The sequence below is a fragment of the Hippocampus comes genome, unplaced genomic scaffold (assembly GCF_001891065.2).
Source record: "Hippocampus comes isolate QL1 unplaced genomic scaffold, H_comes_QL1_v1.1 scaffold65, whole genome shotgun sequence".
In the NCBI taxonomy this organism is placed as follows: Eukaryota; Metazoa; Chordata; class Actinopteri; order Syngnathiformes; family Syngnathidae; genus Hippocampus; species Hippocampus comes.
In genome coordinates, this window is record NW_017804749.1 from 46,726 (window position 1) to 63,916 (window position 17,191).

Genomic DNA, 17,191 nt, shown 5'->3' on the forward strand with positions numbered 1-17,191 from the left:
GGAACATCAAAGGTGGTGAGGAAAGGGGTTTTATTCAATGTACCCTGGTAATTCATTTACTAGGTTTGAAGTGGTTGGATGTTTACTGAATCTTGACTTGCCTCCCCTGTTGACTTGCTTCCTGGCTCCACTGATGCAATGCTTTGTGATTGGTTGAATACATATGAGCAGGAATACTCAAAAACCTCAAAGCAATTTGAGTGAAATTTCTTGTAAGATTAGGCAAACGAGAGACAATCCCTTATGTGGATTAATTTTCACTTTGACACTCGGGTAGCTCAGTGTCATTGTCCTTCCAATGAATTCATCAAATGGAGCCATCTGCGGAGGCACATGTAAATCCATTCTTCGTCACTAGATGGACTAGTTACCCTTTTTATAAAACAAATACAAATCTGCTGCTCGGGTTCAACGAGCAACAGCAACTAGCGTCAGCGTTGTGCATGCAGAAATGATCACACAAAGTCAATGAATGGAACGTGTCGTTCATTGCCAAAAAGCCTCTCAAATATTAACACCGGCTTTCGCCACGATAACGCTGCCATGTTGGAAATGGTCCAATAAAAAAAATATACAGAGCCTTAAAAATTGTTACCATAAAAGAACACCAGGGGTCGCAGTTTGTGCCTCACCAAGTTTGTTTGGTTGTGAAAGTCAATCGGCGAATGTGCGAGTGCGAGTTGCTGATTAGAATTTTCCAGTTAAGTGGCCTGAGGCAGATCAGATAGCTGAGTGAATTTGTTTAGTAAGTGTCTTCCACTCAAGATTGACATTGCAAGGTTCAAAGGTCGGTGCTTCGAGGGACATTTGAATTTTATAGTATTTTTACTGGCAATCATAACGTACGTGTATTAAACCACAATGAGACATGCTGTGAATTGAAGTTATTGACTGATGTGTTGACTTTTGTCTTTTCTACTTGCATAAACATGAAACAGCGAAAGCCTGGAAGACATCCCGACTCGAAACGTTTTCCACCTGACACTCGCGGCCTTCATTCAGAGGGACAAGGGATCGGAACGAAGACCGATGGCTGCAGACTGCACCCACTGGGTGAAAACGCCGCGCTGGCAGGACGTTGGTATTATTCATCCCGTGACAGGTCGGCTCAGGGCGACATTTCTTCACACACAACAGATGAAATGCTGACATGCAAACGTGCCGATGGGGAGAAAAAAAAAAACAAGATGCGGCTGTCAGCATTTTGTCTGCTCTCTCTCTCTCTCTCTCTCTCTCTCTCTATCTCTCTCTCTCTCTCTCTCTCTCTCTCTCGCACACACACACACACACACACACATGCGCACTAGTGGCGATACAATATGCATGATCAAATTCAGATTGTGTTTGTTTTGCTCTATTGACAAAGAAAGCCGGTTAAATATTGATTTCCTCTTCTATCATTCCACTCACAAATCCACCGAGTTTAACTACTTTTAACCAATGTAACTTACTGTGCAAAAGTCAATGGCCATCATTAGATTTATTGCGTTATATATTTGTTACCTTAGTGAAGTCGCATGAAGGTAAGGTTTTGCAAAAGAAAACAAGATATATGCAGACAGTAATTGTAATTTTTAATGCATCTAATGGAACAAAGGTCCTGATACAGTGCAGTGTCTGTTCATTTCCAAAGCCAACATATAGTAGAAATCCACAGAATGAGATTTTCAAACAGAGTTTATTTCGGAAGCAACAGAAGGTAAAGATCATCTTCATTCGAAAAGAAAGGTAACAACTCCATTGATAAAACCTCTAAAAAGAAAATCTTGAGATGATGCACACATCACCTGATCTGTAGAAAATGATCAAAATAATAATTTATAAGACAGTGTTTCATTAACTTTCATATCGAGAAAGACTCATTAAAACAAAGTCTGTTTATTCTGAGGACTCGCTGTCCTTAAAGTGCAAATGAGTAAACATTTCATTTCTGTGATCAAAAGGTAGTCTGTTACACTGCGTGCCAGCTGATGCACACTCTAATATTACAAACACACACAAACACCAGGCATTCGTCTCATTAGTATCCTAGCACAAAAAAAATAAATAAAATAACAATAGCACGCCAACAAATACACAATAATACAGCAACAACAAGAGGCAGGATAAAGTGTCACATTTTAAAAGAAAAGATTATTTGTGGTCATGTACATAAAAAACATGCTACAATGTACAGTTTAAAATGTGACAATTTGTACAGTTTAAAATGTGCCATCCTTCTTGCCCCTATGAATAAATAAACTCAATCGTCATAAGCCGTCATCAAAATAATCTGGGGCTCGTCCTATTTACCGAGAAAAAGTAGATTTGAGAGAACCCAGGCAGTAATCAGTTCAGTTGGCTGGACATATGCAAGTGTGTGTGTGTGTGTGTGTGTGTGTGTGTGTGTGTGTGTGTGTGTGTGTGTGTGTGTGTGTGTGTGTGTGTGTGTGCAGATAAACACAGCTACAGTCAAAAATACCGTTTGTATCATCTATCCATTTTCAATAGGGCGTGTTCTCTTTATTAGTAAGATGGAATCTACTGATGTTTGGCAAGAGACTCTGGCTGCACCTTGGACTGTTTTTCCAGCCGATTTCAGGGCACATACAGTACAGACACAAATGGTTACAATTTGGAGTGTTCAATGAAGCTACCATGTATATTTTTTAGCATCTGAGATGAGTACAGGGAGAAAATCCATGCGAGTATTGGAAAGCATGCCAAGGGTTCAAACCCGAACCTCAAAACTGCGAGGCAGATGGGCTCACCACTATATCAGCGTGCTGCCATTGTTTGGAACATTTATGCTGTTTTGAACTCCAGTGGAATGACAATGTTTTGTTTTGTGGCTCTCCTCCTACCTAGAAAAGGCTAAACTGTTGTACCCTGTTCTCATTTTGTGTACAAAAACAGTTGCGAGTAAAAATGTTTTTAACATGGGCTCCGGCACGCCCGCAACCCTGGTGAGGATAGGCGGATTAGATAATGGATAGATATTCAACACAGTGTTGACTTCCTGTTTTATTTTGAAAGCCTCATACTTCAGTCATGTGCAGTAACTCTTGAATGAAATGCAATCCTCCCTTTTTTTGACACCTCAGCATCTGTTGATCAGTGTTCCGAACGGATTGTGTAAACTTTGTATTTCAAGACCGGTTAGTCACGTGAACTGAGAGTTTGTTTTCTGGAGGATGAAAACGAATCATTTCCAATGCCAGGAATTCGAAAGGGTTCCCATAGTGACCGTGTAAACATATTGTCAGTGATTGTTAAGGTGTTCTTGTGCAAGGCACTTAACTGCCCAGCTTTTCCATGGGTCGGCAAGAGACTCGGTCAGTGGTTTCACAAGTCGGCTTCCTCAAATTGGGGTCATCGGGGGTTTCCTTGGATGAAGAGTCCGCAAAATAATGAGCGATAAGTGATGATCTTTTATCATTTTCAACATGCGTCTACCTTAGCTGTCCAGAGGGACAAAACTGCATTTACTTTTTATCTCAAGAGACAAGACGAAGAGCCAGGAAAGTCAGTCAAGATTTCTTCTTGAATCACCTCCCACAGAAGGCCACCTGCACATTCCTGGACGTTCTCTCCTCCGTAAAGCCCCAAGCTCGCAACTCCAGCCTGTCGTCGTCTTGGTCTCGCTCATCCTCGCCCTCGTCGCCTTCCTCAAACACGCTGGTCTCCTCCACGGAAGTCTCCATATTGGTAACGTAGCCGCCGAACTTTGCCTCGCTGTACTCGTATATGGTAGGCAGGCTGCTGCGTAAACCGAAACGTCGGCGCAGGGCCACCAGCAGCGGCTGCGGCACGGTAAAGATGTCCACGTTGTTACCCAGGTCGATCCACGCCAGGCTGGGGAACTTCTTCGGCTCTTTCACCACCTCCGTCACATCCTTGAGGACGGCCGCCGTCAGACGGTTGCCGTTGACGGCGAGCGTGGTCAACTTGGGCAAACCGCTTAGGACCGGCAGGAGCAGGCGCAAGCTGTCGTCCTGAAGGCCCGTGAAGCTCAAGTCCACAGCCGACACGGCGTCGCTGGCACCCTGCAGGTACAAGCCCACGCGGTGGACGTCTCTTCCCGAGAGCGGGATGCCGGAGAGGTTGACCACATCGCCGGCCAGCTTTTTCTTCAGGGTGGTCTTCAGGCTATTTGGGAAAAGGAGAGAAAATAACGTTGAGGCAGATTCATTCTTGAGTGGGCCGTGAGGTGGAGGACTGTCACATGACAAGATGGTGGGGGCACACTGTCCCAATAGACTGCAGGAATTGCAAAGTATGCAAAAAAAAAAAAGAGAAAAAGGAACCCCCAAACTCTAGGAGAGCGTAACAAGCGCTGAAATCGATAATGTAATGGGAGAATTAGCATTTCAATGTGTCTCAATCTTGAGTAATGGCTTCTGTCTCCTGGGTGCCGATGTCATTTCCGTGAAAAAGAACCGCGAAACCAAAGATTGGGGACATGACAATGATGGACTCGCAGAATGGGGTACAGGAAAAGAAAAAAAACAAGACAAAGACAGTTTGTAACATGAATGTCAGATTCGGATTGTTGGTTTCAGTTTAACCTCCCCCCCCCCCTTGCCCCTCTGAAAAGTGACATTCAAGGAGACTTGAAGACTGCGTTCTGCCGGGATTAGCCGCAGGCCGTGACTTCTTGCAGCAAGCACGTAACAACACAGACTGTCAGAGGCTCTCAAAAAAAAAAAAAAAATACACATTTTGGTGTAGTGGCGAAAGTTCTTGGCTAATTAGCTCACGGGTGTCCCTCTGGATCATCTCCCTGCTCATTAATTTGCTTGCAATAAATACATTTGTCACCCTTCAGGCTCAGTTGAGGACTAAAACAAGATCAGCACTGTGATTCGGGAGATGATTGATGAAAGCAACGGGTTATACTTCATCTGCTCCTGTCATATACTCAGTTCATCTTCATCTAATATTTTTCTTGGACGGCTCATAAAAATTCTCATTTGGCCTCCCAACCCTTAAAGTAATTTTTATAGATTATTTTATTGATATGAGAGTTCGCCTGCCCGTGGTTCATTCAGCTATTCATCAAGTGTTATAGGACTGCTATTAATGACTGTATGATGAATGAGTCTGTTTCGTCTGCTGGGGCGTTATATTCCAATTTGTTCATTTTGTGGCGTGCGCGGGAATTAAAAGAGAAAAAAGAGGAAGAATGTTTTCGATGTTGCCCCTCGAGGACCGGAGTTGCCCATCCCCCCGATGTAAAGTCATCGGAGGTTTCGATTGCCCAGATAGCTGCTGAGTCGCAGCATGAGTTAATAATTCGTTCAATTGAAAAGGTCCGCTTTCGAAAATGTTTATATTGATGAGTAATTCCGAGTGTGAGCAATGTATTTATAGCGGGTGTTTGCTCAGCAAGAGGTCCTCCCACCCGTTTGTCTGGGAAAACGATATCCCGCACAACCAACAAAGTCAAGCAAGATTTGTCCGTGGACAGAGTGGATGGTGCAGGGTGTGGGAGTTCGGCTGTCTTGGGCTGCGTTTTTTTTTTTTTTTTAATGAGACAGAAAAGGGACGACTCCACACTTCGCTTCCAAGCACGTTGCCTCGGGGCTGCGTGGCCACAATTCCCACCCACAAGCTGCTCATTTGGCCGCGGGCCCGCGATTCGCATTTTCTGAAGCAGGCTTTTTTTGTACACTACAATCCGTTATCATGATAACATAGCAAACTGTGGCGACGTCCTTCTGAACTTGCGAGCCCCGTAAATGACGTTAAAAGAAGAAACAGAAGGAGTGGTAGAAATATTCTTAGCCAATGGGATGCCAGGACGATGCTAGGTAATAGCCAATGGCAGAGCAGCTATAAGTATGTTGCGTTCAGTAAACTCGGAGTTGCGAATACCAGCCCGTCCTGTATTTTTACCTTTCGTGTCTTAACAAGAGGCAACATTTTCCTGTTGAAGCTTTTCGTAACTTAAAAATTTCGTATGAAAAGACGTTCGTAAGTAGAGGTGCCACGATACTAGTGAATGCAAAGACGGCACGCGTGCCGCAGAGAGCCAGGCAAGAGCAACTCTTGACATGGTTGGCAGCTAACTGACAACAGTGCAGGAATATAATAAGCGCCGAGTCGCGCGTGTCAAACTATCGGCTGCTTACATATGGCTGGAGCAGACAGTCTAATTGCTTTTCATAGCCCCGACTTTCCTCGGGGATGTTGTTAACTTTCATGCACGGAGCAAGGGTGCTCGCTGCTGTGTGGTTATGTAAAGCCCAGAGATGGGAAAGGAAGCGTCTGGGGTCTTTGCGATATTGAAATAGAACGCAGGCTGAGGGGGAACGGGCATGCTGCAAAGGCCATGGCAACCTAGAGAAAGTGTTGGCCTAATGAAGCTGTCTTCTAATGGGCTGCGTGGTTGGAAAAAAAATATCGCACCGAGTCACATCATTGTTGTAGCAGAGGCTTATTGTTAAATGATGCCAATATGTGATGATACTCGAGTTTTTGATGACTCAGTGTAATGTTTCTGATGGAAATCGACTTCTGTTACACCCCCTAGCAACGCGCGTATCAGCAGGCACACTTTTTAGCTCCGTTCCATCTTGGTTCTCATCTCCTCTAAATATTTTCTTTGGGGTGGGGGGGGGGCAACTCATGTACTGTATATTGCACCTCCAGAATGACAGTTAAAAGCATGAGGAGAAAGAAACTTGTAATGACTGTCCTCCTACGCAGACTATAAGTTCCCCTTCATTTAGTCTCATGAATGAGTAATCTACAGGGAGACGAGAGGAACAGTTTGCGGTTCTTTATTTCCTCACTTCGAGAGGAGGTTATGGCTACTTTCAGTTGTGTACCCTTTAGTCCGTTTGGTTCAAATCTCTTGTTGGTTTTCCTCCTCGGTGGACTATTTGGATTTCTTTTTACTGTGGAATCCAAGTTGGTTTTGGTCAACCTCTCTTAAGGATGCGCTGCGTATTTGTCTTCACTTAGCAGTTCTCTGTTATGAGCTGTGTTTTTGTTGTTTTGCTCTGACTGGATTTAGTTTTGGGTATTCCCTCCGTGTTCCTTTTTTCTTGTCAGGCCCGTTCGGTTTTCAGGTCCACCTGGGCTTGTGTTGACCAAACGGTTCCCTCGTCTAAATGTTTCTCAGTTTCTCGTCAGGATTCCTGTTTCCTGTCTGTCTTTGTCCGCTCATCGTTTGTTTGCTGTCTGTCCTTGTCCAAGTCGAGTCACGTCCTGTTGAATCTGGTTGCTACTGTTTGTTTTGTTCGTTGAACCTTGGTATTTTGGACTTTATATGGAATTTGGTATTCTTGATTTAAATCCAAGTATGAATTGGAGAATGACTTCATCACATTTGACCTTACCTTTGGGGCTACACTTAAAACCCGAGTAGGTCAAAAACAATTGTAGCTCGGTCAAAATGTGCCGACAAAGTTATTGCTTGGAGGCAGTGACGAATGACTTTCAGGGTTAGTGTTTTAATTGAATAGTCATTTTTATGCGGTGCGGTTATTTTGAATGACTCTCAATGTGACGCTACTTTCAGTTCAATTTGTGCCCGCGTTAGTGAGTGTTATTTGCCCCGCAGGGTGAGGTGTGACACATTTTGCCTGTGCTAATTGCCACAAATATCCAGAACCATTACGAATTTGCTTGAACAAACATAAAGTCATCCAAACAGATCATCATCCTAGATTATGTAGCATAAAGTGGGGAGGAGTTGTCAACCTTGTCGGAACCAAGGCGCCGGTAACTTATTTTACGGGAGCCCGAGGCAGCTTCAGACAAGAAACGCAATTAGCTTAGGATCGTTCTTAAAATAGTGTTGACCCCTGATGACCAGCAAAGCACCGGGACATGTGTCAAAACGACTTATATTATGAAACTGCAGCCTGCAGCTGGTTTATTTTGGTACTGCACGTAACTTTTATTTCCAAAACCTGCATTTGACGGTTTGGAAATGAAGTTTTAGGAAACATACGGTTCACTATTCATGAATCCATAAGATCACTTTTTATGATAATTATTTTTTTGTGGAACCTGTCACCATGTTATTTACAGGAGAGAAAAAAAAAGACAAATGAGCATTTTTGTGGGGTGCTTTTTGAAATAAAAATGCCGCAAGATGCCACCGCATTCCCGATTGTCTTCCTCTGTTCCGTTACCAGGCGCTTTCTCCTCGCTGACTGTAAAGAGTCCATTTTGCTCGGTTATTGCCACACGCAGCAGTGCTGCAGTTGGAGCTTAGGCTCTGGGGAAACGGGGCTGTCAAACTCGGAGATAGAGGAGGCGGCGGAATCACTGCAAGGTTGCTGATTAGAGCTCTTGTATTCACACACCCACCCCCCCTCGTGTTTTTTTTTTTCCTTGACACGTTCAAAATCACTGGAGAATTCTCACCATTTTTAGAAAAGAGAAAGTACATCTCAGAACTAATGTTTGAACTGCTATCCTTATGTTTGCTGAAACTGGTAACTGCTCATAGACTGTCACAAAATTACACGTTAATGTACCATTAGGGTCATTTCATTTATAATTTATATTAGGTGTACAATTTTACACGACTCAATATCATATTCCAATCATCCAAAAATATTATTGCTCTTTACGAGCATTTTTTTTCGATTGGACTCTGATTGCAGGCACACTTTCACACCGGTGGAGGGATCAGAGCGGCTTCGCGAGATGACTTAACCTCGTTTGTCTCGAATCAGCATAATAGCAGAGCGATTGAGGAAAGTGCGCGCAATTACGCTAGGCTTTTGTCTCAGAGCGGACAACATTACTCAGCTGGTGAGCCCCGGCGGCATTTCGGAGCTTTGTGGCGTCTGATGATAAGAGTGAGAAGAGTTGTGTGGTCTTGACAGCTGTTTGGGCAGGTGTCACCCGCCGTGTGTGAACGTCGACTGTCGGAATTTCTCCCACAAGCTGCTTCCTTTCAAAACCCGCCCTCTGCAAAATGATTACGCAATGATTGGAGGTACCACCGTTTTCTGTGTCTTTGATTTTCACGAACTGTGGGTTTGGGAATCCCTTTGAGACCCTTTTGTGTGTTTAAGGGCAACTTGACTTGAACTTGTTTCTGCGTTGGCCCATCAAAATCATGCTTGACGTGGAACGGCAAGACTGCATACTTTGACCTCATCGCTCGCCATGGACATGAATAATTGAGGGCTTCCCGTGGTCGACCCGAAGCTCCTGGAAAGACAACGATGAGCAGAAAAGTCCAGTCGTTATGGCACGGAGCCAGAATGACAATTAGGTCCAGGAAATATGGACAGGCTCGCACAAGATTTGAATGCGATTTCCTGGAGTGTGGAATTTGATGGTACGTGGCTTAAAAAAAAAAAACCCAAAACAAACAATTCAAGACTTTTAATGCCCCAGGTCTTAAACGGCTCTTAACCTCCTCATGAACCAGCCTTGATTGAATCTTGAATGAAACAAAGACGAGCCTGATCTTCACGATGTGAACCCCCTGCGAGGATAATAAAGATCACCGGAGCCCATTTGCACCGTATTCGGAGCTGTGCATTCTCGATGCCGGTTTCATAACTGTTCCTTGACATAGTAAAGCAGCCCTTCCGCGATACACGGTGATGTAAGGCAAACTGTTTTCTGTGTCTTCTGTCGCAGCGTCGCTTTCTTACAAAGCATCCAGTTTGTCACTCGGAATCAAATCATGGGCGGATTCGCAATTTAGCCACCGAGCACTTCCACTCAGCTGCAAATTAGGACAGTTTGTGCAACGAGGTCACTGGAAATGGGTTAGCGATGTCACCGGGCAACGAAACGGAATTTCATATTGACCGCGATTGAGAAAGATTGTTTGTTTCCTTCCATTCTTTTTCCATGTGCCACCTGTTTGTTTTGCATGACGAGCAAATGTTTCCCAATGATGCCGCTTTGCCGCACGAGCAGCCCATGAGAGACGTGTGACGGAGTAGCTCATCGCCGGCAAAGGTTTGTTGCACTAAAATAATACACAATACGAATGGGGTTTTGTTTGTTTGTTTTTTTTTTTTTTTTGGTTTTGGCTGCTGTGACATTAACATTGCAAATTTTATTTATTCAGTTTCCATGAACGAAGTGACTCATCTGGGATGTCAAACACAGCATCGCTCTGGGGCTGCGCCACTCAACGTGTACAATGGTGAAAGTCTTCATCAAGCCATCTGCTAAGAGGTTTGTTTTCTATCCCTCCCCCCCAAATGTGTCATTATCCCGGAGGAAGCCAGGAAGAGTATTCAATCACGGCGTTTGTCAACCCTGCCAACATATACAATCAGTTAAGAACGTGATCCCGAAGCCTGTATTCGACATTTAAATTCAAACACAAGATGACACCAAAAAAAAAAAAATAAATGTAAGAGCTCAACCGACTGTCAAACAATCTGTAACTCATCTGTCATTCTTTCACGTGGTGAATTTTTTTAACACTGAATATTTTGATGGCAAAATACATTTCGGTTTTAGAAATTCTAATATCAACTAAAAAAAAAAAATCAAATCAAATGAACCCTTTCATGCACCTTGTAACCTGACAACATGGTAAGCTGTCCACTGTTGTCACCGCTGTCCCTGAAAGGGTTAAAACTGTCACCGATATATATCATGGATCTCTTTTTGGTTGTTGATGAGCCGTAAATACCAGTGCTACTGCAATGCCCTTCGCTCAAACTGTGATTCCGTTTTTGTTTTTTTTTTCGTATTTAGCTGAACCCTTAAGCCGCTTGCAAAGTAGTAAAAAAGACCTCAACAGCACCTCCGCTGGTGGCAGCCCAGTAGTGCACTCCACCTCACCTCGTTTGCTTCAAGCGGCAATTAATCAACCATTGAGTGGACCCGATCAAAATATTACTTTGCTATCAATCAACGGTTCTTCAATTATTTTGCCCCATCCTGACTAAATCGCGCGGAATTTCAGGTCGCATCACTGAAACCGGTTCTTGTCTGTTCGAATGAGTCTTCCTGCGTGAAGTGCCGTGATAGGAGCAGATCTTTTTTTAATGAGCTCATTGTTGTTTGCAAACATGGCGAGATGAAGGCTTGAGCGACGGAACTGTTGTTTATGCCGTCTTCAAACACCTCGAGGAGCCTTCGACAATGTTGAATCCGTTTGACTCCGCAAATAATTGGCTCAAAAAGTTCACAGTGTGTGCGGGTGATGTTTTTAAGTGGAAGTCGACAAGCACGTTCGGGATTAGGCCTTGTCAACCACTGTTTGCCTCCTTGCAATCCAGCGCCTGCGGCATCTTATCTTCAGGTATCTTAAGCTCCTTTTCCACGCCGCATTTCATTTCGCGGGACACAATGCTGATAGCGCATCGTCAATGTTGAAATTCAGGCATGTCAGAGCAGCGATTCACAATCAAAGGCTCGAGATTCTGTCGTTTCTCTTGGATCATGACGGAACTTACACTGGTGTGACTCCAGATGGTGCCTGCAGCTCCAAAATCTAATATTCGATATGGTCGAAGCACGAACGCTAATATTGACCCTGACTGGGTTGCCTCCGCTTTAAAAAGTGTCCCTGATTCAATGTAAAACGTGATGCAGGATAGTAAAGGAGCACTTCTCCATACACTAATTGAGATAAATATTTCCGAGAGGCTTTAAGGAGGATTTATGACTCTCAGAAATGTTTACGGCGAGGATGTGCCCCGGGTATGCGAGGGAGCTTCCATCTGAAGAGTGATGATGCGGCGACAACGCGCTCACCAGGCCTGAGACTTCCTCCTGGGAACGCTTTGTCTCGTCCACTTGGAGTGAGGAGTCAGGTGGTAAATTAGCTGGCGGCAGATCTTGTTGGTGGACTTGAGGGAGTCCGTCTCCTGCAGCAACACAGCGGACACGCAGTGAATCGCAAATCTCAATCAAACGAAGCATTCGGAAATGACGAAACATCGGACGCTTGACGGAGCGGTTACTTGATATTCTTCTTGCTTTCCGAAACTAGCCTACGGTTGACAGAAGAAAACACCGGACCAGCACGCCTTTATTTCTATAAATGAAGCAATATATGAAGAAGGTTTGCTGGAGGTCAAAATGAGTCACGAGGAATCAGAACAACAAACAATTGATTGAAATCAGCTCTATTTGTTGTTTTCATTCCTTTGAAGTCAGAACTGGGACGATACGAGTCCCACTTTCCAGTTTCCTCAAATGCTGCATCAGTTCTCTGGTTCATTTCAGTCTCTGAAGACTTTTTTTTTTTTTTTGTTGTTGTTTTGTTTTGTATTTTTAAACCAGGTTATGGTGGAAATCTACACTGTTGCGAAAAAGCTCTCTGATCTTATAAAGGAAACAGCATTTTCCTCCCGGCAACATGTACTTGTCCTACTGCCACCTCCTCCTTCTTCCTCCATGTCCTTCTTCTTTTCCCTCTGTCTTCCTCTGTCACTATAAATGGAATAGGTTTGCGCTGAGCTGGGCAAATCTAATTAATGCTACAACACAACAACAAGAAAGAAGCAGTGTGGCAAAGAGAGAGAGAGACTGGGGAAGGGTAAGAAAAGAAAAAGGCAATTTAACTTCAAGCGATTAACCATTTCAGCCGCCGCTTTGTTTCTTGGGTGACAAATAAATATGGCTCAAACCTAAAAACAGTCCGTGCTGCCATTCTTAGCCATTGAGGTGACTGAACACATCTCCTCGCATGCTGATTAACGATGTAGTCTTGGACCGTTTGGAAATGTGATTTGGAACCATAGATTTAGTGTCGCGCGGTACCCATGCTGCATCTAAACACATGCTAGATATTATTTTTTATATTAACAAGTGACCCGATTTGCAAATTCTCCAAGATGCAAGCTGGCAACGAACTCGGTTGAATCTCACTTCACATTAACACTGCCATTGACGGCAATAGAAGTCAAAGGTCCATTATTTCATCTGTTAATGAGTTAAGAAGCAGTTTGGCAGATAGTGAATAATTAGTCAAAAAAAATAGGCTTGAAGCTTTTTAATGCCACACTAAAATGAAGTTTTCTGTCAAACTAAAGAGAAAACAAAAGGAGTGCATGTGCTTGGCAAATAGTGAATAATTAGTCAAAAAAATGAAGCTTTTTAATGCCACACTAAAATTAAGTTTTTTGTCAAACTAAAGAGAAAACAAAAGGAGTGCATGTGTATTCAAAACAACCGCATAGCTTCGCCTCGGGAAAGTCCACTTCGATTAATGCTCAGGTACAATGCGATACGTCATTGACGCGTCAACGGTGAGCAACGATAGTTGCGATTTTCGATTCCCATTTGTTTATATCATTCAAAATGTGTCACTGTTGGATTACATTGGCCAGAGCAGCTGCTGCACATGTATAATGAGCATGCAGCCTCTCCCGAGGCCTGTCACGTCCACGACCGGGTCCCGTCTCGGGTCGCCAGTCAGTCAAGAGAACGCTTTGCCTTCGCCAAACTTTCACTCTTTTCCTCGTGGGCATCCCCTTTTGCAAACGTAAACAGCGATAAGATTAGAATTGCTCACAGGTCATTATCCTCATGGACTCAGTGAGTCAAAATGAGCTCCCGGCGAGTTAATCTTTAGGAAGACCATCTTTTCTAAAACTGCCGATGCCAGATAACAGTCGTGGCTGCCGGGTCTGTTCTGTGAAATTCAGCCACTCGGTTTATTTAGTGTCTTTCTCTTCTTCGCGCCTCCATCGTGGGGAGTTTCTTATTTGTGTGCCAAAGGTGAGATCGGGTGCCAACTTGGATTCATCAGGGGTCATCATGCATGAACAGATACCGTAAAATACAGATAAAACCAATGCCACACACATTTGAACCCTTTCGGGGACAGCGTTGACTACAGTGGACAGCTTATCAGGTTATCAGGTTACAGGTTATCATTATTTGTGCGTGAAAGCTCTCAAGGTAAAGACTAAGCAATTTAAAACGTGTTCCAGATACTCACCCTCTTAGGACATTGCAGGTCTCGGGCCAAACTCAACAGCAGCTCGTGTGAGATCGGGTCCACCAGGTTGAGAAAAGCCGCATTCTTGTACAAAATGTCATTGAGCGACGTTCCCTGGAGTCCCAAATCCTGCAAAGAGAGGAATGTTCAAAAAGTGGCCATTGGTGAAAGATTAATCTTGGCGTTACATCAAGTGTCATAATCATAAGTCTACATTTGTGTAAAAAAAAAGATTCTGGTCAATAGAAGTGTAATAGCCCAATTGCGATGTCCCAATCCAGTTGAAAATCATGACATCATCCTCAAATTCCGTTCCCCTGCACCTCCAAAAAAATTGCAATTGGGGCATCCCTAGTCATTAAGCATAGAAGTGTAATAGCCCAATTGCGATGTCCCGATCCAGTTGAAAATCATGACATCACCCCCAAAAAATTGCAATTGGGGCATCCCTAGTCATTAAGCATTTGGACGTTGTTATTTCCCACCACTGCTGATATCGAGTAAGACGACAGGAATGTAAAGCAAAGCCATGCAGAAGCAGGGCACATCTCCGGGGACCGATGGTATTTGCAGTTCTTTAACTCTAAGTACAGATTCATGTTAGAAAAAATACAAAAAAAAAAACGATGCAGCTCTCAAAGAACACCATCTTGCCAAATAGTGTGATAATGGACACTCTAATACAGACCGGGGGTTGAGGTTATGTAATGTTCTGCGCGCTCTGACGGACCAAACCCTTTGAGGGGACACGTAGAGGAGGGGAAACTTCCATCAGCATTTTCTCCTCCTCTGGCTTCTGACTTGATTTATTACACTGGACCTCGGTGGGAGTCCCTGATGCTGGTCTGTCCTCCGGGCCAAGCTGGCCCTGCGATTACACGTTGTTTCATGCCCAGACGAAGTCTATTGTATTATGATGCGGCTACAGCGCCATCAGATCCAATTCCAAGGATTCATTTGGCCGCTTCCCAATTGTAAGACTTCATATATTTTCCATTTGTCCACATTTCCGTTTTGGTAATGGACTCGGATCTGATTGGGGGGGGAAAAAAAAAAAAAACGTCCTTTTGAAGGCTGGGTATGTAATTTGATCTCAGAAGTGTTGCCTCTTCTCGCTTGTGCGCTTCATTAGAATCCAATTAGATATGTCGTCAAGTGTGACTGATCCAGGCCGCCGTTTATGCTTTGCATCCGGGAGGAAATAAATACGCGTGGGGTGATGCCATATTTTGCGCTCAAGTGCAGCAGTCGATGTTCTGCGATTGGCCGGCGACTAATTTCAGGATGAGCTCCACTCTTCTCACCAAATGTCATATTGGGTTTAATTAGAGACTAAATTACTACCCAGTTGTAAATGTGAGATTGAAGCTGCCATTTAGAAAATTCCCTGGAAATCATTGGACAAATTTGTGTTGCATTTAATTCAAAACCCTCCTTTTTGTCTCCCTCATTACTTATTCATGAAGAAAACTGCAGTGCGATCGGTAAACTGTACGTCTCGTGATATGGGAGCCAACCTATTATTGACCCCTCACACTGTACACTCGGGCTGAACAAAATTTCAAAAAGAATCTGATTGCGAGTTGAAAATTGCATTACAATACACCGCACTGTCGTTTTGAATTTGACGAATCGTTCGCCTCCACTGTACTGTAAACAAAAGGCAACGCCTTCCTCCGTGACTGGCTCCAGCGACATTGATACTTGCTGATTCTTCCTTCACTTAATGAATATCTCCAACACCCCAAACTAATTACGTTCACAACCTCGAGGGCACATGTTGCAATGGAGATGTTATTGGTTCCTCTCCGTAATGGCTTCCACCACGCGAAAGAGACATGTTCCATCATCTCCAGGCGATTATCTGCAAATCCTTCTGCCTCTCAAGAGGGGGAGAAGAAAAAAAAAAAAAAGCCGCGTCGAAATCACGGAGCATTAAAGGACGCTTAGCTCTCTCCCGTCGGGCCACACGAGAGTCGGAGAATACAAATAATACGACGACACAATATAACGATACTCGCAGGAGTCGCTTACAGTAGTTGTGAAAGTCTTCATACCACACCGCGGTGGTTAAGTCACACGCTGCAGAAAGATTCGCATTGAATAAAATCATGATTATGGTATGTTGTATAATTTACACTATTATAGCGTACTATTATCCTGGTCTAAAAACACACATTTCTTCCTCCTGACACTACCAAGATATCGATGTATCACTCCAACATCCTAATCTTGACGCCAATGACGACTTTCCCTACAGGATTAGCCAGGAACTTTGCAAGCCACTTTGTGGCATTGTCGGTTGCTCTCGTACGAGTGTAAAAATAAGGCAAGGGGAGAGCCCAGGATCAAAGGATCCCTTTCTCATCTTTTAAGTGAGTCACTGCGTAAATGCTGCTAACGAGCAAAGGCAGACACATCGGTCAGAACGTCTTAGAGGAAGTTTAGCATGAGTCACATCCTTTCAGCTTCATGCAAATCTCAATTTGAAGACGTCTGTTCATCCCACACCGACTTGACATCCCGCTTTAAAGCTTTCAAGGGCAACGCAGAAGTATTGTTTCTCGCTTCCACTGGACGGTGGATGTATGCCACATCAGCTACAGATGGGACGGAAGTTACTTTCAGGTTGTTGTCGCCCCCCCCCACCACCACCACTCCCGCCTAACACCGGGGAGTTCTCTTGATCAGAAGTGCTCCCGTCAGAGCACCCTGACTGTTCCCTGCCTTTGATCAGTGCAAAGCTACCAAGAGGAAGTGGAAAGCTCAAGCTGAGCTGTAAAAACTGCGCTCACTCTCATCTCTCTAGTTCGGCTAAATCCCCCCCCCCCCCCCCCACATCCTCATCCATGGAAAGTGCGGATTAAAAGCATGGAAAGAGTTACACAATCGTATGGATTTGTGATAAGAGATGCAGCATGTCAAGCGGCCACAAAATGACACCAAAGAGGCAGATAGGAGCTGTGTAACAGATATGAAGCCGTTCCATTTTGTTTCATGAAATTTACAGTGGTTTATATTAGAGTCCAACCGATAGATGGATTTTTTTTTAAAGCAGATTCCAATATTTGACGGAATAAAATTCAGATCACAGATTTATTGGCCAATTTTAAAACATTCTAATGTATAAAGTGACTTTTTTTTGCTCCCTAAATGCTGAGAACAATAAAAAAAATGAATTACAGGCAGAATGTCTGACTGTTTTATGAAACTTGATCCTTTAGTATTTGCTTAACTTCATAACAGAGAAAACCCAGAAAAAATGTGCCAAATTTTATTTTTGGGAGGTGTGTGTGAGGGGGGGGGGCAATACAA

The 17,191-nt window shown here is 43.8% G+C and overlaps 1 protein-coding gene and 1 long non-coding RNA gene across 2 annotated transcripts; one reads left to right on the forward strand and one right to left on the reverse strand.

The window, feature by feature from the left end:
• Positions 1-2,917: 2,917 nt before the first annotated feature.
• Positions 2,918-6,185, reverse strand: LOC109521817 (leucine-rich repeat-containing protein 75B-like). The gene is made up of 2 exons (XM_019880265.1): positions 6,114-6,185; positions 2,918-4,295 (listed from the first exon to the last, which is right to left on the reverse strand). Exons 1-2 carry the CDS (start codon positions 6,183-6,185, stop codon positions 3,528-3,530), a joined length of 840 nt encoding a protein of 279 aa, XP_019735824.1. The 3' UTR covers positions 2,918-3,527.
• A 2,403-nt stretch (positions 6,186-8,588) lies between these two features.
• On the forward strand, positions 8,589-10,322 carry LOC109512578 (uncharacterized). The gene is made up of 2 exons (XR_002167561.1): positions 8,589-9,924; positions 10,037-10,322. It is a non-coding gene; the product is annotated as an uncharacterized LOC109512578 (long non-coding RNA).
• Positions 10,323-17,191: the final 6,869 nt, after the last annotated feature.